Source organism: Bombina bombina, chromosome 6 (assembly GCF_027579735.1).
Source record: "Bombina bombina isolate aBomBom1 chromosome 6, aBomBom1.pri, whole genome shotgun sequence".
Classification (NCBI taxonomy): domain Eukaryota; kingdom Metazoa; phylum Chordata; class Amphibia; order Anura; family Bombinatoridae; genus Bombina; species Bombina bombina.
The window spans coordinates 1,118,114,402-1,118,135,544 of record NC_069504.1 but is presented as its reverse complement, the minus strand read 5'-3'; the positions used below and the strand labels follow the sequence as shown (position 1 = coordinate 1,118,135,544).

The 21,143-nt window shown below is 41.4% G+C and overlaps 1 protein-coding gene across 15 annotated transcripts in view; it reads right to left on the bottom strand.

Moving 5' to 3' along the window:
• PPFIBP1 (PPFIA binding protein 1) overlaps window positions 1-21,143 on the bottom strand; it is a 650,864-nt gene that overhangs the window by 206,219 nt on the left and 423,502 nt on the right. For all 15 annotated transcript variants that reach the window (XM_053719064.1, XM_053719065.1, XM_053719067.1 and 12 more), the window contains 3 exons: window positions 16,186-16,270; window positions 7,205-7,350; window positions 2,015-2,142 (listed from right to left, as the gene is read on the bottom strand). In XM_053719064.1, coding sequence (XP_053575039.1) covers window positions 2,015-2,142; window positions 7,205-7,350; window positions 16,186-16,270 — 359 coding nt within the window. The remainder of the gene's footprint in view (window positions 1-2,014; window positions 2,143-7,204; window positions 7,351-16,185; window positions 16,271-21,143) is intronic.

The following is a 21,143-nucleotide window of genomic DNA, read 5'->3' as shown; positions in this document are numbered from 1 at the left end:
CACTTTACGGATGGCCCCCGGAACGGGGAACAGTTTTTTAAAAGAAGTAGAGGGAGAAAAAGACAAGCCAAGTTTCTCCCATTCGTTCTTAATAATATTAGCCATCTTAACAGGGACCGGGAAGGTCTGAGGCTCCACCCTGTCCTCGTAAACCCTATCTATCTTAGGGATTGAAGGTTCCTCCAGTAGTTTCGGTTCTGGAATCTCTAACGTAGCAAGCACCTCTTTCAACAGAAAGCGCAAATGCTCCATCTTAAACTTAAAGTCTGGCTCCTCCGCCGGAGGTCTAGATGTAGTCCTCATCAGCGAATAATCTATCAGAGACATCCAACGGAGTAGATGACCCAGGGGACACATAGCTATGTTTCACCTTTCGCTTGCGCTTAGCAGGGAGTGGTAAGGCATTGAAGGCCGCAGAGACCGCCGTTTGTTACTGCTCAGCGAAATCTGGCGGCCAAGGGGCCCCTCCCGCGGAAGGAATTAGTAGTGCCCTGGGGAGCTGCATGTGTAATCGGAGATGAATGTAGGGAACGCACCTCGCGGTACGGAGAACCCTCAGAGGTGGACGGCTCAGTTGTACTAAACATCTTATTCTTTTTAGATATTGCAATATATCAAAGCATGTGGAACATAGTTGAGCAGGCGGATCCACCGGAACCTCCTCACAATAAACACAGGAATTAGATTTGGTTAAAGAGGGAGTATCCTCCATAGCTTGTGCTTTTATTACGGACTAGATAGAAATTAAATGGCACCTTTATACCCCAATGGCCGGGGCACTCACCACCTCCTATGACCTGGACCACAGAGAAAACGCTTCGTCTCCTGCAACCGCCGGTCAAGAAAGAGGAAGTTAAAGAGGCCACACCCGGTCACATGGAGTGCCATGCAGGACCGCCCCTGCACTAACGAGAAAATGCGCCAAAAAGGCTGCGTCGATATCTCTCTAAGGAAACCTGACTGTTCACACATTGACAAAGCCTCATCTCACACATGTCGCAGCATTAAACACAATTAAGAATATTATGCATAAATCCCCCCTGTTAAATAATCCCCTTTCCGAGGACATTAACCCTCGATTCTATACAGATATAAGGAGACACACTGTGACCCTGTCTTCTTGCGTTATCAAATGTGTATAAATGAAACAATCTTACCAGAATCTATGCAGTGGAACAGGAACAAGGCCTTTCAAGTGTGACAGGGTAGTAGCATCGCTTCTGACATGGACTTGAGTGCAGAAAGCAGGCAGCGAAACTCGTCAAAACTGATTGCTTATGGAGCTGTTAATCTGATTCGGGATGGTTTCGCAGAAAGATTCCGAAGAGTACTACCCTCTATAAGAGACTACTCCGAATCTTCTGACACTTCTCTGCCAAACTCCTGTGACGAAAGGCAAAGAATGACTGGGGGATGAGGGAAGTGGGGGAGGTATTTAAGCCTTTGGCTGTGGTGTCTTTGCCTCCTCCTGGTGGCCAGGTTCTTAATTCTAACAAGTAATGAATGAAGCCGTGGACTCTCATCCCATTAAGATGGAAATACATTTCTCTTCATTACAGCTCTAGCAATACACCTTGGTAGAAACATTTAAAGAGGCAAAATGTTACATACATCTGTCACTTATAGTTTATAAGGAGTATGGCTGCATATGACAACTATATAAGCTGCTAACAGCACCTTGACTGAAGCCTATTGCTTTCATTGATATGTTTGTATTTGTTTACTACAAAGTACAACTCCCTTAATCATATTATACTACACATTTGGTCTTAAGCTTGTATTGTCTAGGTGAGGTCATCTGAATAGTACAGAATTATTAAAACGGCAGAAAGTTTTATTACACTGAATTATTACAGTAATTTAATGAACAACACCTCTATGTAACAGACTTCTGCTAATTTGTCATTAGTTTGCTAACAGGAGACACAAAGGCTCAGGTTTGCACTGCATAAAAACCAGCTCAGAAAGACGCCACTAACAAAGTGTGAAATGTGCATAAAATTGTAATATTTACCCAGCATCAGACGATTTGGAATCCATATTTTCGGATGGTGTTTGCGTATCATTTTGCTTTTGAACACTTGCTGATGATAAAAACGACGGGATAGAAACCTGAAGGACACTCGTGTGAACTTCCAAAGTCTGAACAGGAAAAAAAAAAAAAAATCATAAACGCAAATTAACCACTACACAGAACAGTGTAACAAGTAAACTGAACATTTACCAAGAGAAGACAACACACGCTCAAACAACAAGGATTACAAAATATAACCCAGCTCAACATAAAACTCTATAATACTTAAAAAAAATAATCTGAGCAGTATTTTCATTGCTAAATGTCCTATATAAGTTCATTAATAATTTCTCGGGAGACCCATTACTAAGGAAAATGGAGCTACACTGCATATCATTAAAGGGACATTAAACACTTTGGGATGGTAATATAAAATGATGAATTGTATATATAAAACAACTCTGCAATATACTTTCATTATTTATTTTGTCCTCTTTTCCTGTAATTCCATTCGGAAATTGTGAGCTTTTCAGTTCCTGTTAGAAATGGAAGTGCAGAACACTGTTAAATCCAGCACAACCATTGGCTGCACACTCTAGTGACCTATGCATAACTGTCTCTAATTGGCCACAGCAGAGAAGGTAACACAAGTTACAACATGGCAGCTCCCAGTGTTTTATAGACACTAAAACTTTACACTTATTTTGTCACTTTTTAAACAACTAATGAAACTTTAAAAAATACATCTACATGTTAGTCATGGACTAATCTTTTCTTTGAATGCATCATTCTATCTAGGATGTATTTAGTGTTTAATGTCCCTTTAAGGACATGAACTACACTATAAATCTAATAACTTTACAGGATAATATATTTGTACAGCCGGTGTATAGATGTAATATACCTCTGTACCAAAACAGACTCTGCTTGCAAATCCCAAACCTAACCAAAAGTCTGACACTTGGATAGAATAGAACTTTGGTGCCATGTCTTGGACATTTGAATTGGAAAAGCTGCTTATTTTATTATTGATACAGGACAGGTAAAAAAAATAAATACAAGAATTAAAGATTTTTAGCCAGATTACGAGTTTTGCCTTATGAGTGGCTCGCTAATAACTTGCAAGTTATTTCCACCGCTCACCTTTAATAGCGCTGCTATTATAGGTTTGCAAAAACACCGCGTTTGCGGGCGATATGGCTGTGTTTAGCTCCATACCTCCCACAAATACCAGTGCTGCTTTGACGTGCTCATGCACGATTTCCCCATAGACATCAATGGGGAGAGCCGGCTAAAAAAAGCCTAACATCTGCAATGACGGAGCGTAAAGCTAAGTAACGCATCCCCATTGATGTCTATGGGGAAAGAAAATGTATGTTTACACCTAACACCCTAACATAAACCCTGAGTCTAAACACCCCTAATCTGCCGCCCCCGACATCGCCGACACCTACATTACACTTATTAACCCCTAATCTGCCGCCCCCAACTACACAAATTTATTAACCCCTAATCTGCCGCCCCCAACGTCGCCGCCGCCACTATACTTAAGCTATTAACCCCTAAACCTCTGGCCTCCCACATCACTAACACTACATAAATATATTAACCCCTAACCCTAAATCTAACCTTAACCCTAACGTAACCCTAACCCCTCTAACTTTAATATAATTAAAATAAAAAACCTACTATTAGTAACTAAATTATTCCTATTTAAAACTAAATACTTACCTGTAAAATAAACCCTAAGCTAACTAAAATATAACTAATAGTTACATTGTAGCTATCTTAGGTTTTATTTTTATTTCACAGCTAAGTTTGTATTTATTTTAACTAGGTAGACTAGTTAGTAAATAGTTATTAACTATTTACTTGCTACCTAGTTAAAATAAATACAAATTTACCTGTAAAATAAAACCTAACTCGAGTTACACTAACACCTAACATTACATTATTGGATGGGCATTGCCCTTAAAAGGGCATTTAGCTCTTTTACATTGTCCAAACCATAAGCTAAAAATAAAACCCACCCAATAAACCCTTAATAAAACCTAACACTAACCCCTGAAGATCCACTTACAGTTTTGGAAGACCGGACATCCATCCTCATCCAGCCGGGAGTCTTCATCCAAGTGGCAAGAAGTCCTCAACGAAGCCGGGAGAAGTCTTCATCCAAACGGCAAGAAGTCATCCTCCAGGCGGGCAGAAGTCTTCATCCAGACGGCATATTCTATCTTCATCCTTCCGATGCAGAGCGGCTCCATCTTCAAGACATCCGGCGCGGAGCATTCTCTTAATACGGTCCCAGCCGTACACTGAAGGTTCCCTTTAATGGACGTCATCCAAGATGGCGTCCCTTGAATTCCGATTGGCTGATAGAATTCTATCAGCCAATCGGAATTAAACGATGTAATCCCAGCTGGATGAGCATGGTCTTCCAAAACTGTAAGTGGATCTTCAGGGGTTAGTGTTAGGTTTTATTAAGGGTTTATTGGGTGGGTTTTATTTTTAGCTTAGGGTTTGGGCAATGTAAAAGAGCTGAATGCCATTTTAAGAGCAATGCCCATCCAAATGCCCTTTTCAGGGCAATGGGGAGCTTAGGTTTTTTAGGTAGGTTTTTATTTGGGGGGTTGGTTGTGTGGGTGGTGGGTTTTACTGTTGGGGATTGTTTGTATTTTTATTTTCCATGTAAAAGAGCTGATTTCTTTGGGGCAATGCCCCGCAAAAGGCCATTTTAAGGGCTATTGGCAGTTTAGTTTAGGCTAGGGGTTTTATTATTTTGGGGGCTTTTTTATTTTGATAGGGCTATTAGATTAGGTGTAATTAGTTTAAATATTTGATCATTTCTTTTTTATTTTGTGTAACTGTGTTTTTTGTTGTTGTAATTTAGTTAATTGGATTTCATTAATGTAATTTATTTAATTTTAGTGTAATGTTAGGTTTAAATGTAAGACAGGTTAGGTTTTATTTCACAGGTAAATTTGTATTTATTTTTACTAGGTAGTTAGTAAATAGTTAATAACTATTTACGAACTATTCAACCTAGTTAAAATAAATACAAACTTACCTGTGAAATAAAAATAAAACATAAGATAGATACAATATAACTATTAGTTATATTGTAGCTAGCTTAGGTTTTATTTACAGGTAAGTACTTATTTATTTTAAAATAGGAATAATTTAGGTATTAATTGTAATTTTTATTTGGAATTATTTTAATTATGTTAAAGTTAGTGGGGGTTAGGGTTACGTTAGGGTTAGACTTAGGGGTTAATAACTTTAGTATAGTGGCAGCGATTTTGGGGACAGCAGATTAGGGGTTAACAACAGTAATGTAGGTTGTGGCGATGTTAGGGACAGCAGATTATGGTTAATAAGTGTATGTAGGTAGCGACGACATTGGGAGCTGCAGATTAGGGGTTAATAATATTTAACTAGTGTTTGTGATGTGGGAGTGCGGCGATTTAGGGGTTAACATGTTTATTATAGTGGAGGCGATGTCCGGAGCGGCAGATTAGGGGTTAATAATTTTATTTTAGTGTTTGCGATGCGGGAGGGCCTCGGTTTAGGGGTTAATAGGTAGTTTATGGGTGTTAGTGGACTTTGTAACACTTTAGTTATGAGTTTTATGTTACAGCTCTGTAATGTAAAACCCATAACTACTGACTTTCAGGTGGCGGTACAGATCTTGTAGTTATAGGCTGTACCGCTCACTTTTTGGCCGGACAGGCAAACTCGTAATACCGGCGCTATGGAAGTCCCATTGAAAAAGGACTTTTTGAAAGGTGCGGTAGTTACGTTGCGTGACGGCCAAAAAGGTGTGCGGTACAGCTATACCTACAAGACTCGTAATAACAGCGGTGGTGAAAAAGCAGCGTTATGGGCCATAACGCAAAACTCGTAATCTAGCTGTTTATTTTTTAACATGTAATACACATTTTTCAGTTTATTAAATGAAATATCCTTGTGGGTGGAGTTATGTGAGACAATACATGCTGTAAATGAGAAAATAGAGCATAGAAAGAACCCTTTCAAACAATGTGAATCATACTGCATTTTTAAACTGTATTCCCTTGGGCATACATGAAGATTTTTATGTTCTTCAATTGCTGAGGTTGTTGCAATTATTGATACAATTTCCATCATGATAATATAAAGATAAAATAAATTATATTTTTATTATGGCTTTAGTATTGCAAATTAAATAAAGGATTAAATCTCTAAACCACTAGACTAGGTCTCACTTGTTTTAAAATATTTAGGCTGTAAGTATATAAATTGTTACATTTCCAAACAAGTTTGGTTGAAGGTGATTTGTATTTAAAGATGGTCTGTTTTGTGTCTAAAGACAGGATTAAAGAAAAGCTGCACTTTGTATCTTAAATAAAATTCAGTTTTCTTTATTGAGGGGAGCATTTTTTTATTACTAGAGGGGCATTTCAGCATTTGTTCACTAAAGAATGCCAAAAACGCCTGTGGTCTGTGGCATTCAGCTCCTTTAGCACCGTATATATCAATGAAATATTGGAACATATCTGGATTTGCGTTGCGTTTATGAATACGGAAATGCACATTATTATTATGTGTAAAGCGTTAACAGATCCTGCAGCGCTAGTATTGCAGCCTTTATACTACAAACCATGGTTGAGCAACTGTTGGACTACAAAATCATCAATAAATTTAAATAGACACAGATTTTGCCATAAAAAACAGAAAGCCCTCTGCAGAGTAGCCATATTAATTCTCAGGACAGCATTACGCACATGCCAGGCCTTCCTGAGTTCCCTTACAGTATTTGTTCTATCTTTATTGCACGTCTATTCCATGAATCAACTGCCCCTTCCGTGAAAAGCTTCTGCAAATTACTCTCTGATATGAGAGCAGGACCCGTATTGTGGCATTGTCCTTTTTATGAAAAATGTTTTTAATCCTCAGTGTTATTAAATCCCTTCATACACTTGAAGGTTTATATCACATCCCCTGTCTCCTCTCTATCATCTAAACCAAATATAATAGCAAAACCCTAACAGCTTGCACGGCACATTTAAATATACCCAGGTGCTGGATTAAGTACTTTTACCCTGTACCATCTAACCTATACATAGTGAGGTCATAACATTTCTGTGTAAGTTTTATATTTAGACCATGCGCTGGTTGAGTGATTATAGGGCGACAGCGCTGCAGTATTACCTTTTCACCCGCAGATACCTCCTCTGGGCTGGATAAGGCTGACAGGGGAGGAGAGGGGGACTTCTCTGTATCACTCAGTGCATTATTCTCAAACACAAGAGAATTGGATCCGGATATCACAGAGTCGTCGCTTTCCACTTCTTTACCTTTAATAAAAAAGAGTTACAATGAAAATGTGTGAAACAGCTGTCTGGGCCTAACCGAGCAAGATTTCACCTTTAGCGGAAGGGTTGATTGAGAATATAATTTTAATAAGACAGCCTAATGCAAATAATATGCTCTGGTTGGTTAGCGCATGTAGTTTAGCATTGGTGTCAAAAGCAGAAAACAGGTTAAACACAAAGATAAAGTCCCACAACACATTTCAGTTTATGAGTAGGACACAGCCAGTGACTGCAGAATACCTGCATATGCTGCTCTAAATCTGGCGCATACTGCGCTCTGCTCATGAGCTGCAATGACTTGCAACTCCTTCAAGGGGATTAAAGTGGCAATAAGAACCTCACTGTGTTTGCGCCATGCTTTTACACTGCCATAAAGCAGAATCTGTAACCTAGGTTTCCAAAATGCTGTAAATGACCTAAACCAGCTGTTTGATTGGCAGCATTTGCAGGTTACAGATTTTGCTTTTTGGCGTCTGTAGGGAGAGTCGCACAAATACAATTTTACACAAAACAACAGGTGTTTAATGGCATCTCGCAGAGGACACTAGTGCACAAATAACATAAATAACAGTATTTAATCACAGCTTTTTATTTTTCTCTTTACTCTATATACGCGGATTGCTATCTCTCTTGAATTGCAATATTCATACTGATGTTTGGTCAAACCTTCTATTTTATTTTAATGGTATTTAGTTAGGTACCAGAAAACAATATCTGTGAAAAGGCAAATAAGAAAAACAGAATTTATGCTTACCTGATAAATTACTTTCTCCAACGGTGTGTCCGGTCCACGGCGTCATCCTTACTTGTGGGATATTCTCTTCCCCAACAGGAAATGGCAAAGAGCCCAGCAAAGCTGGTCACATGATCCCTCCTAGGCTCCGCCTACCCCAGTCATTCGACCGACGTACAGGAGGAAATATGCATAGGAGAAACCATATGATACCGTGGTGACTGTAGTTAGAGAAAATAATTCATCAGACCTGATTAAAAAAACCAGGGCGGGCCGTGGACCGGACACACCGTTGGAGAAAGTAATTTATCAGGTAAGCATAAATTCTGTTTTCTCCAACATAGGTGTGTCCGGTCCACGGCGTCATCCTTACTTGTGGGAACCAATACCAAAGCTTTAGGACACGGATGAAGGGAGGGAGCAAATCAGGTCACCTAAATGGAAGGCACCACGGCTTGCAAAACCTTTCTCCCAAAAATAGCCTCCGAAGAAGCAAAAGTATCAAATTTGTAAAATTTGGCAAAAGTGTGCAGTGAAGACCAAGTCGCTGCCTTACATATCTGGTCAACAGAAGCCTCGTTCTTGAAGGCCCATGTGGAAGCCACAGCCCTAGTGGAATGAGCTGTGATTCTTTCAGGAGGCTGCCGTCCGGCAGTCTCATAAGACAATCGGATAATGCTTTTAAGCCAAAAAGAAAGAGAGGTAGAAGTTGCCTTTTGACCTCTCCTTTTCCCAGAATAAACAACAAACAAGGAAGATGTTTGTCTGAAATCTTTAGTGGCCTCTAAATAGAATTTTAGAGCACGGACTACGTCCAAATTGTGTAACAAACGTTCCTTCTTTGAAACTGGATTCGGACACAAAGAAGGTACAACAATCTCCTGGTTAATATTCTTGTTGGAAACAACTTTCGGAAGAAAACCAGGCTTAGTACGCAAAACCACCTTATCTGCATGGAACACCAGATAGGGCGGAGAACACTGCAGAGCAGATAACTCAGAAACTCTTCTAGCAGAAGAAATTGCAACCAAAAACAAAACTTTCCAAGATAATAACTTAATATCTACGGAATGTAAGGGTTCAAACGGAACCCCTTGAAGAACTGAAAGAACTAGATTAAGACTCCAGGGAGGAGTCAAAGGTCTGTAAACAGGCTTGATTCTAACCAGAGCCTGAACAAACGCTTGAACGTCTGGCACAGCTGCCAGCCTTTTGTGAAGTAAAACAGATAACGCAGAGATCTGTCCCTTCAGAGAACTTGCAGATAATCCTTTCTCCAAACCTTCTTGTAGAAAGGATAGAATCTTAGGAATTTTTATCTTGTTCCAGGGGAATCCTTTAGATTCACACCAACAGATATATTTTTTCCATATCTTATGGTAAATTTTTCTAGTTACAGGCTTTCTAGCCTGAATCAGAGTATCTATTACAGAATCTGAAAACCCACGCTTTGATAAAATCAAGCGTTCAATCTCCAAGCAGTCAGTTGGAGGGAAACCAGATTCGGATGTTCGAATGGACCTTGAACAAGAAGGTCCTGTCTCAAAGGTAGCTTCCATGGTGGAGCCGATGACATATTCACCAGGTCTGCATACCAAGCAGTGACGTGCAGTGAGGTCAGAGGCTGGTGAGGCTGGCTATGATACACCCAAGAAACACACACATATATATATATATATATATATATATATATATATATATATATATATATATATATATATATATACATACACATAAATACATAGATATCACTAAATTACTGGCACCAACAAGTATTTAGCAACTAAAACAAAGAGTTAGTAATGTCACCCTATAGCATGTAACACAATTTCAGGACATACCATGACCCTGCAAAACTCTCTCACTATCTCTCTTACATGCACTCTTGCATGCAACTTTAACACTGTTACACACAATTTTGCACTTTAATACTCTCACAGACATACATACTCTTATCACACACACTCACACTCTCTAACTCTAATACACTTTCACTCTAAAACACTCTCTCAAACTCAGTTTAGCACTTTCATACACACCCTCATTAATACACTAGCTCTAACACTCACACACACTGTCACAAACTCTAACAAACACTCTAACATACATTCTCTCACACCCTATCTAACTGTAGTGCACTCATGCTATCATACAAACACTCAATTTTAAAAAACTAACAGTGGGCAAATTCCAGCAGTGAAAGAGTTAGAAACTGGCATCAAACTCTTAAGAACAGTTAAAAGACTGTATGCCACATTTTATTATAAATAAAAGATCAAAGTATGTTTCTTATGACATTTCAGTCAGGGAAGGGGTTGCTCCAATCTTATTTTTATCAGCATCAAACACACTATTGAGATCACAGTGACTGCACACGATTTTAAAAGAAAGTGCAAACAAACCTTCCTTAGTCCTGGCTAAACTGACTTAGCCAGACTTCTCCAGTCACTCCAGTCCCTCACCACAGTCCACTTTATTTTTTGTAAGCGGCATGCTTCAACTACCAACTGCCAAACAACAGCTAGTGACTGTTAGTCACAACTCTCCTCTTCTCTCCATGACATCCCAACCAATTATCACTGATTTTCACTACTAGCACAGCCTTTCTGTAGCATGGAGAACCTGAAAATCATAATCGGTCTGGATGTCATAGAGAGAAGTGGTGAAGTGACTAACTGTCACTAGATGTTGTTTGGCAGTGTATAGTTGAAGTATGCTGCTTACAAATTATAACATATGTATTGTATAGTGCATGATATCACCGGCTATTGCCCGATGCAGCTTTTAGGATTATGATGAGAAATTAACTCAGTGAGACCTGAGAATGAAGCGCAAAGATGGGCTAGTAGTACAGGTTGCAGTGAGTACTGTACTACTATCGCATCTTTGCGCTGCATTCTTTCGAAACCCGGACATTTGCAACCCTGCCCACAACTGCAAATTATATTAGGCCCTTGCACTGGGAACAATGTGAGGTGCTACCACAGCACTTACCTTACTAAGTTAATCCTCCAACTGTCTTCTTCAAAATGTTTAGTCAGTTGCCGCCTCCCCTCAGCAATACTGTTTTTGAGTGATCGCGGCCAGCCCGCCCGCTCTCACCTGCTCCGCCTCTTCTGCGGTCACATGTGACCGAGTGGGCTCCCTCCCTCCCTCAAGATGCAGCTATGAGGGCTGCCTCAATTGAGTGTTAATGGAGCACGTTGAGGCTACAATTACCAGCGGGCGCCTAGCCACACAATGCTGCTTTTTACCCAATAGAGAGAGGCCGAACTCCTCACAGCTTCTCTCCATAGAATTATATAAAAAAAAGTCTTACATTACCAGCTGGGGGCGTGCTCGCGGCTCCTAGCCGCACATGTTGCTTTTTGCACAATAGAGAGAAGCCGAAATTCTCACGGCCTCTCTCCATAGAATTATATATACAAAAAACATATATATATATATTTTAATTTAAAATTTAGTTTTGCCCATGATGACAGGTGAAGCACTGCCTCACCTGCCTCTACTGACTGCACGTCACTGATACCAAGTCCTGCGTGGCCACGCAGGAGCTATCAAGATCACTGAAGCCCTCTCCTGATTGATCCTGGCTACCAGCCTGGGGATGAGAGGAAACGGTGGGAATACATAAGCTAGGTTGAAGGTCCAAGGTGCTACTAGTGCATCTACTAGAGTCGCCTTGGGATCCCTGGATCTGGACCCGTAACAAGGAACCTTGAAGTTCTGACGAGAGGCCATCAGATCCATGTCTGGAATGCCCCATAATCGAGTTATTTGGGCAAAGATTTCCGGATGGAGTTCCCACTCCCCCGGATGGAATGTCTGACGACTCAGAAAATCCGCTTCCCAATTTTCCACTCCTGGGATGTGGATTGCAGACAAGTGGCAGGAGTGATCCTCCGCCCATTGAATTATCTTGGTCACTTCCTCCATCGCCAGGGAACTCCTTGTTCCCCCCTGATGGTTGATATATGCAACTGTCGTCATGTTGTCTGATTGAAACCTTATGAATTTGGCCTTTGCTAGATGAGGCCAAGCTTTGAGAGCATTGAATATCGCTCTCAGTTCCAGAATGTTTATCGGGAGAAGAGATTCTTCCCGAGACCATAGACCCTGAGCTTTCAGGGGTTCCCAGACCGCGCCCCAGCCCACCAGACTGGCGTCGGTCGTGACAATGACCCACTCTAGTCTGCGGAAGCTCATTCCCTGTGACAGGTTGTCCAGGATCAGCCACCAACGGAGTGAATCTCTGGTCCTTTGATCTACTTGAATCGTCGGAGACAAGTCTGTATAATCCCCATTCCACTGTCTGAGCATGCACAGTTGTAATGGTCTTAGATGAATCCATGCAAAAGGAACTATGTCCATTGCTGCAACCATCAATCCTATTACTTCCATGCACTGCGCTATGGAAGGACGAAGAACAGAATGAAGTACTTGACAAGAACTTAGAAGTTTTGATTTTCTGACCTCTGTCAGAAAAATCCTCATTTCTAAGGAGTCTATTATTGTTCCCAAGAAGGGAACTCTTGTTGACGGGGAAAGAGAACTTTTTTCTATGTTCACTTTCCATCCGTGAGATCTGAGAAAGGCTAGGACGATGTCCGTATGAGCCTTTGCTTTTGACAGAGACGACGCTTGAATCAGGATGTCGTCCAAGTACGGTACTACTGCAATGCCCCTTGGTCTTAGAACCGCTAGAAGGGACCCTAGTACCTTTGTGAAAATTCTCGGAGCAGTGGCTAATCCGAATGGAAGTGCCACAAACTGGTAATGCTTGTCCAGAAAAGCGAACCTTAGGAACTGATGATGTTCCTTGTGGATAGGAATATGTAGGTACGCATCCTTTAAATCCACCGTGGTCATAAATTGACCTTCCTGGATGGTAGGAAGGATCGTTCGAATGGTTTCCATTTTGAACGATGGAACCCTGAGAAATTTGTTTAGGATCTTGAGATCTAAAATTGGTCTGAATGTTCCCTCTTTTTTGGGAACTATGAACAGGTTGGAGTAAAACCCCATCCCTTGTTCTCCTATTGGAACTGGATGAATTACTCCCATCTTTAACAGGTCTTCTACACAATGTAAGAAGTCTTTTTATTTGGTTTGAAGATAATTGAGACCTGTGGAACCTTCCCCTTGGGGGTAGTTCCTTGAATTCCAGGAGATAACCTTGAGAAACTATTTCTAGTGCCCAAGGATCCTGAACATCTCTTGCCCAGGCCTGAGCAAAGAGAGAAAGTCTGCCCCCCACCAGATCCGGTCCCGGATCGGGGGCCATCCCTTCATGCTGTTTTGGTAGCAGTGGCAGGCTTCTTGGCCTGCTTACCCTTGTTCCAGCCTTGCATCGGTCTCCAGGCTGGTTTGGGTTGAGAAGTATTACCCTCTTGCTTAGAGGATGTAGAAGTAGAGGCTGGTCCGTTTCTGCGAAAGGGACGAAAATTAGGCTCATTTCTAGCCTTAAAAGACCTATCCTGAGGAAGGGCGTGGCCCTTACCCCCGGTGATGTCTGAAATAATCTCTTTCAAATCAGGACCAAACAGTGTTTTGCCCTTGAAAGGGATGTTAAGCAATTTTGTCTTGGAAGACACATCCGCTGACCAAGACTTTAGCCAAAGCGCTCTGCGCGCCATGATAGCAAACCCTGAATTTTTCGCCGCTAATCTAGCTAATTGCAAAGCGGCATCTAGAATAAAAGAGTTAGCCAATTTAAGTGCTTGAACTCTGTCCATAACCTCCTCATACGAAGATTCTTTATTGAGCGACTTTTCTAGTTCTTCGAACCAGAAACACGCTGCCGTAGTGACAGGAACAATGCATGAAATTGGTTGTAGAAGGTAACCTTGCTGAACAAACATCTTTTTAAGCAAACCCTCTAATTTTTTATCCATAGGATCTTTGAAAGCACAACTATCTTCTATGGGAATAGTAGTGCGTTTGTTTAGAGTAGAGACCGCCCCCTCGACCTTAGGGACTGTCTGCCATAAGTCCTTTCTGGGGTCGACTATAGGAAATAATTTCTTAAATATAGGGGGAGGAACAAAAGGTATGCCGGGCCTTTCCCATTCCTTATTTACTATGTCCGCCACCCGCTTGTGTATAGGAAAAACATCGGGGGGCACCGGAACCTCTAGGAACTTGTCCATCTTACATAATTTCTCTGGAATGACCAAATTGTCACAATCATCCAGAGTAGATAATACCTCCTTAAGCAGTGCGCGGAGATGTTCTAATTTAAATTTAAATGTTACAACATCAGGTTCAGCTTGTTGAGAAATTTTTCCTGAATCTGAAATTTCTCCCTCAGACAAAACCTCCCTCCTGGCCCCTTCAGATTGGTGTGAGGGTATGTCAGAAACGTTATCATCAGCGTCCTCTTGCTCTTCAGTGTTTAAAACAGAGCAATCGCGCTTTCTCTGATAAGTAGGCATTTTAGATAAAATATTTGCAATAGAATTATCCATAACAGCCGTTAATTGTTGCATGGTAATAAGTATTGGCGCACTAGATGTACTAGGGGCCTCTTGTGTGGGCAAAACTGGTGTAGACACAGAAGGGGATGATGCAGTACCATGCTTACTCCCCTCATCTGAAGAATCATCTTGGGCACTATTATTATCTGTGGCATCATTGTCCCTACTTTGTTTGGACACTATGTCACAATTATCACATATATTTAAATGGGGAGACACATTGGCTTTCATACATATAGAACATCGCTTATCTGATGGTTCAGACATGTTAAACAGGCTTAAACTTGTCAACAAAGCACAAAAAACGTTTTAAAATAAAACCGTTACTGTCACTTTAAATTTTAAACAGAACACACTTTATTACTGAATATGCGAAAAAGCATGAAGCAATTGTTCAAAATTCACCAAAATTTCACCACAGTGTCTTAAAGCCTTAAAAGTATTGCACACCAAATTTGAAAGCTTTAACCCTTAAAATAACGGAACCGGAGCCGTTTTTACATTTAACCCCTATACAGTCCCAGGTATCTGCTTTGCTGAGACCCAACCAAGCCCAGAGGGGAATACGATACCAAATGACGCCTTCTATAAGCTTTTTCAGTGGTTCTTAGCTCCTCACACATGCATCTGCATGCCTTGCTTTCCAAAAACAACTGCGCATTAGTGGCGCGAAAATGAGGCTCTGCCTATGACTAGAGAAGGCCCCCATCTGAAAAAGGTGTCCATACAGTGCCTGCCGTTTTTTAACAACAATCCCCAAGATTATAATAACTATAAAGAGTTATAATCTGCCAAATATGCTTGGCAAAGTAATCGTTTTAGCCCAGAAAAATGTCTACCAGTTTTTTAAGCCCTTATAAAGCCCTTTATTCTTTTACTTAATCTAAGAAAATGGCTTACCGGTCCCCATAGGGAAAATGACAGCCTTCCAGCATTACAAAGTCTTGTTAGAAATGTGGCCAGTCATACCTCAGGCAGAAAAGTCTGCCAACTGCTTCCCCCAACTGAAGTTACTTCATCTCAACAGTCCTGTGTGGAAACAGCAATCGATTTTAGTAACGTTTGCTAAAATCATCTTCCTCTTACAAACAGAAATCTTCTTCTCTTTTCTGTTTCAGAGTAAATAGTACATACCAGCACTATTTTAAAATAACAAACACTTGATTGAAGAATAAAAACTACATTTAAACACCAAAAAACTCTTAGCCATCTCCGTGGAGATGTTGCCTGTGCAACGGCAAAGAGAATGACTGGGGTAGGCGGAGCCTAGGAGGGATCATGTGACCAGCTTTGCTGGGCTCTTTGCCATTTCCTGTTGGGGAAGAGAATATCCCACAAGTAAGGATGACGCCGTGGACCGGACACACCTATGTTGGAGAAAAGTTCATTCATGTTTCACTATGACGCTGTCTGTGTCAGTTCCCTGCTGTAAACGTATAATGAGAATTCATGGCGTAAAACAGCCATTATCTGCACCTAATTTATTTAGCCAATAAGGAGTAACAGATTCTGCCGGGCTGTACAGGAGCACAATGAGGGCAGACAGACGGGTTACCCACAGTATTCTTGTACAAACAGAACCAGCGGACACCCGTAGGGAGGTTATACCTTTTTTACCCTGAGCCAACACCACCATGTCCTGCACTTTCTTGTATCTGTTCAGAGACTGCCGGAGCTCCTCTATTTTCCTGTCCTGTGAAGAGATTTTAGTGGGTAAAAGTGTGAACTCAGAACAAACCACTCTAATTAACTTTCTAATTAATGTCTATTATCTGACATCTTAGTTCTCTTGGTATCCTTTGTTGCAATCAATACCTAGGTAGGTTCAGAAGTAGCAACTGGGAGCTAGCTGCTGATTAGTTGCTGCACATATATGCCTCTTGCCATTGGCTTACGTTCAGCTAGCTCCCAGCAGTGCATTGCTGCTCATTCAATAAATGATACCAAGAGAATGAAGTAACATTGATAATAGAAGTAAACTGTTAATTAATTTAAAGTGCATACTATATCTGAATTATAAAAGACAAAACGTTTCATGTCCCTTTAATAGTGCCCACTGGCAGTAAAATAAGTGAAGGTAATGTATAGGAATCTTGCACACCACAGGCATAGATATAACAGTCAGTGCGTGGCTGGGAGATATTCTATAATGACAGGCAGAGATACAGGATATTACACAAGTGCTCATTTACCCGATATAACCAGGACCCTCGTGGGCATAAAATCTCTTATTCCTGATCTTTTTTTAGGGAACACTCAGGATAACAACTGCCTATATATAAACTCTTCAGTATAGTATATTTATCTCACAGACAAGCCCATGTGGAATGTTTAAATATACATTAAAGGGACAGTGTACTGCAAAATTGTTACCCCTTAATGTATTTAATGACTTGTTATACCAGCTATAAGGTATAAAATGGTTGATAAATTGCTTCTTTAGGTTTATTATCACCTGAAAAACTGAAATAGCTGGTTTTGCTCTTTGAAAACACAACCCATTACAATAGACTGAGCCTGTGGGGAGATCAGACCTCATCGTATTACTCTATACAAACAAATGCTTCATTATCTTATCTGTCAATACACAAAAACTTAAATTATGCTTACCTAATAATTTTCTTTTCTTCAACGGGGAGAGTCCACAGCTGCATTCATTACTTTTGGGAAATACAGAACCTGGCCTCCAGGAGAAGGCAAAGACACCACAGCCAAAGGCTTAAATACCTCCGCCACTTCCCTCATCCCCCAGTCATTCTGCTGAGGGAACAAAGAACAGTAGGAGAAATATCATGGTGAAAAAAGGTGCCAGAAGAAGAAGAACAAAATTACGGCCGCCCCACATAAAAAACGCAGACGGGGAGCTGTGGACTCTCCCCGTCTGAAGAAAAGAAAATGATCAGGTAAGCAAAATTTAAGATTTTCTTCATAAATGGGCAGAGTTCACAGCTGCATTCATTACTTTAGGGAAAAGAATACCCAAGCTATAGAGGACACTGAATGCAAACAAAGGGCGGGTACAGAAGGTGGCCATTTCTGAGGGCATCATAGCCTAAAAAACTCCCGACAAAAAAACTGTGTCATTAGAAGCAAAAGGACAAAAAGGAAAAGGCACAAGTAACTTCAGTTAAAACCAGCAAGGCCCTTGATAGAGACCGATCAGAATCATTAGACTCGACCGAGCCCAAGAGCCTCTGAGGAGACAAAACCCCGCAGGCTCTCAGCCGGCAAATAAACTCACCCCCAATCAGTAGGAGGGGAAACATCCACAGTCAACACAGATGAGGACGTTCGCAAGGACCCCCAGGAACCCACAGGAACTAGGGCAATAAAGAAAAAAACCAAAGAGAACTCCAAGAGAGTAAACAAGGATAAAACAGGGCAAAAACAACGAACAACCCCACCAAACTAGCAGAGCAAAGGGAGAAAAATTCCAGACCCCCATCTGAATGGAGTCCAAGGGGCCAAAGAAAAACCCAGAAACTAAAGAGAGAAAGGAAGAACCCCTCCCCTACGCAGAGTGCTAATTCGCACCCCGGGTAGAGCAACTGAAAGACGAACCATCCCTGGAAGCCGCAGAATAACTGAATATGCTCCGTAGAAGCCTCTGACTTCCTGCAGCAAACGGGTTAAGCGAACACGTCACCAACCCTAGTTAATCAAGCTAGTAAGCTGCACAGGACTATCTTGCAATCAACACCCTCCTAAGAAAGGTAGGGAAGGGAGGACAGAACTCCGCAGGGAAAAAACAACCTGCTGAGGAAGGATCCACCGCGAAAACTCCAACCTAAAGAAGGCGCACAAGATCTAACTCTGATACACGGCCAAAGATCAGCAGATCAGACAGATCTCTAACCCTATCAATGGACGCAGCACAAATCGACTGGCAATGTCCGAAAAGACAAAAGGAATAAAATTCCATAAGCACCAAGACCTACAGGAAGGAAAGGGGAGGTATCCAGCTTCCCCAAAAGAGCTTGGGTTCCAGAACCCAGACGCAGCTCCCTTCCCAAAGACTAAGGACACTCCCAAAGGAGACCCTACAAAAAAGGCACGTCTACAACTGGCATCCTGCACGCAAGGCAGGAGGGACAACCCCACTAAACAGAGAAAGAAAAGGACCTCCAAGCACTAGGCAGATACTGTGAAATGCCAAGTCCACCCCAAGGAAGGGTAAATGAAAACAAAACAGCTCACCCCACACAGATATGGAGTGGAAAGCAGAATAAGGACCAAAAGGTCAAAAACCGAATGAAGAAACCATCCGGCCACCACTGCCAAACCAGTCTTAAGGCATCTGAAAACAGAACCAAACTTTCCAGTCAAAAACAAGGAACATAAATTAATATCCCCTGAGGAACCCCGGGTTACCTCAATCGGAGCAAACCTTGCACAACAGGCAATGTAATACCAGTCATATCCAAGTTACCTTGGACACTGAATTCTCATGTAAGTAGCCCAGATACAGAGTGCGATAAAAACCCCCACAGCAGGATATAGACTCCCCACCAAAAAGGTGCTAGGCAAAGAAGAAGGCCCCTGCTACCCTGGTAGGCCTCCACAGGCTCTAGGAACAGCACCCACTAAGTCCAAAGACTAAGGCAAAACAAGAGAACATAACTTAAACCTAGAAATCTGGATTGAGCAGATAACCAAAATCTCCAAGATCCAACCAGGATCAACTTCCCATAAGCACCTATAGCTCGGGGAACATACGATGAACAATCATCCTAAACCCTGGCGGAGGAAAACCCAAAACGCCTAATCAGGGGTGTATACAGGGAAAAAAGGAGACAACATAATCTGCAAAGCTACAAAAATATGGGAGCAGATGAGATCCCGGAAGAAGCAGCAAGCCCAAAAAGGCCTAAACTTCCTGAAACAGATGACCAGAAGGCCAGCCCCAAGGAAAGAGGACAAAATGCCCAAACCACCTCGACCCAAAGGAAGAAATGCCGTCATCAAGGAAACAGAATCCTCAAGGGAATCCTCAAAAAAGGAGACGAGTAAACGCCACCGGCACCATGGATTTCGATGGAAAAACATAATTTATGCTTACCTGATAAATTTATTTCTCTTGTAGTGTGTTCAGTCCACGGGTCATCCATTACTTATGGGATATATTCTCCTTCCCAACAGGAAGTTGCAAGAGGATCACCCAAGCAGAGCTGCTATATAGCTCCTCCCCTCACATGTCATATCCAGTCATTCGACCGAAACAAGACGAGAAAGGAGAAACTATAGGGTGCAGTGGTGACTGGAGTTTAAATTAAAATTTAGAACTGCCTCAAAAAGACAGGGCGGGCCGTGGACTGAACACACTACAAGAGAAATAAATTTATCAGGTAAGCATAAATTATGTTTTCTCTTGTTAAGTGTGTTCAGTCCACGGGTCATCCATTACTTATGGGATACCAATACCAAAGCTAAAGTACACGGATGATGGGAGGGGCAAGGCAGGAACATTAAACAGAAGGAACCACTGCCTGTAGAACCTCTCTCCCAAAAACCGCCTCCGAAGAAGCAAAAGTGTCAAATTTGTAAAATTTTGAAAAGGTATGAAGTGAAGACCAAGTCGCAGCCTTGCAAATCTGTTCAACAGAGGCCTCATTCTTAAAGGCCCAGGTGGAAGCCACAGCTCTAGTGGAATGAGCTGTAATTCTTTCAGGGGGCTGCTGTCCAGCAGTCTCATAGGCTAAACGAATTATGCTACGAAGCCAAAAAGATAGAGAGGTGGCCGAAGCCTTTTGACCTCTCCTCTGTCCAGAATAAACGACAAACAGAGAAGAAGTTTGTCGAAAATCTTTAGTTGCCTGTAAGTAGAACTTCAGGGCACAGACTACATCCAGATTATGTAAAAGACGTTCCTTCTTCGAAGAAGGATTAGGACATAATGATGGAACAACAATCTCTTGATTGATATTCCTGTTAGAAACTACCTTAGGTAAAAACCCAGGTTTAGTACGCAGAACTACCTTGTCTGAATGAAAAATCAGATAAGGAGAATCACAATGTAAGGCAGATAACTCAGAGACTCTTCGAGCCGAGGAAATAGCCATCAAAAACAGAACTTTCCAAGATAACAGCTTAATATCAATGGAATGAAGGGGTTCAAACGGAACACCTTGAAGAACTTTAAGAACTAAGTTAAAATCCACGGTGGAGCAACAATCTTAAACACAGGCTTAATCCTAGCCAAAGCCTGACAAAAAACCTGAACGTCTGGAACTTCTGCCAGACGTTTGTGTAAAAGAATAGACAGAGCAGAAATCTGTCCCTTTAACGAACTAGCAGATAAACCCTTTTCTAAACCCTCTTGTAGAAAAGACAATATCCTAGGAATCCTGACCTTACTCCATGAGTAACTCTTGGATTCACACCAGTATAAATATTTACGCCATATCTTATGGTAAATCTTTCTGGTAACAGGTTTCCGAGCCTGTATTAATGTATCAATAACCGACTCCGAGAAACCACGCTTTGATAGAATCAAGCGTTCAATCTCCATGCAGTCAGCCTCAGAGAAATTAGGCTTGGATGGTTGAAAGGACCCTGAATTAGAAGGT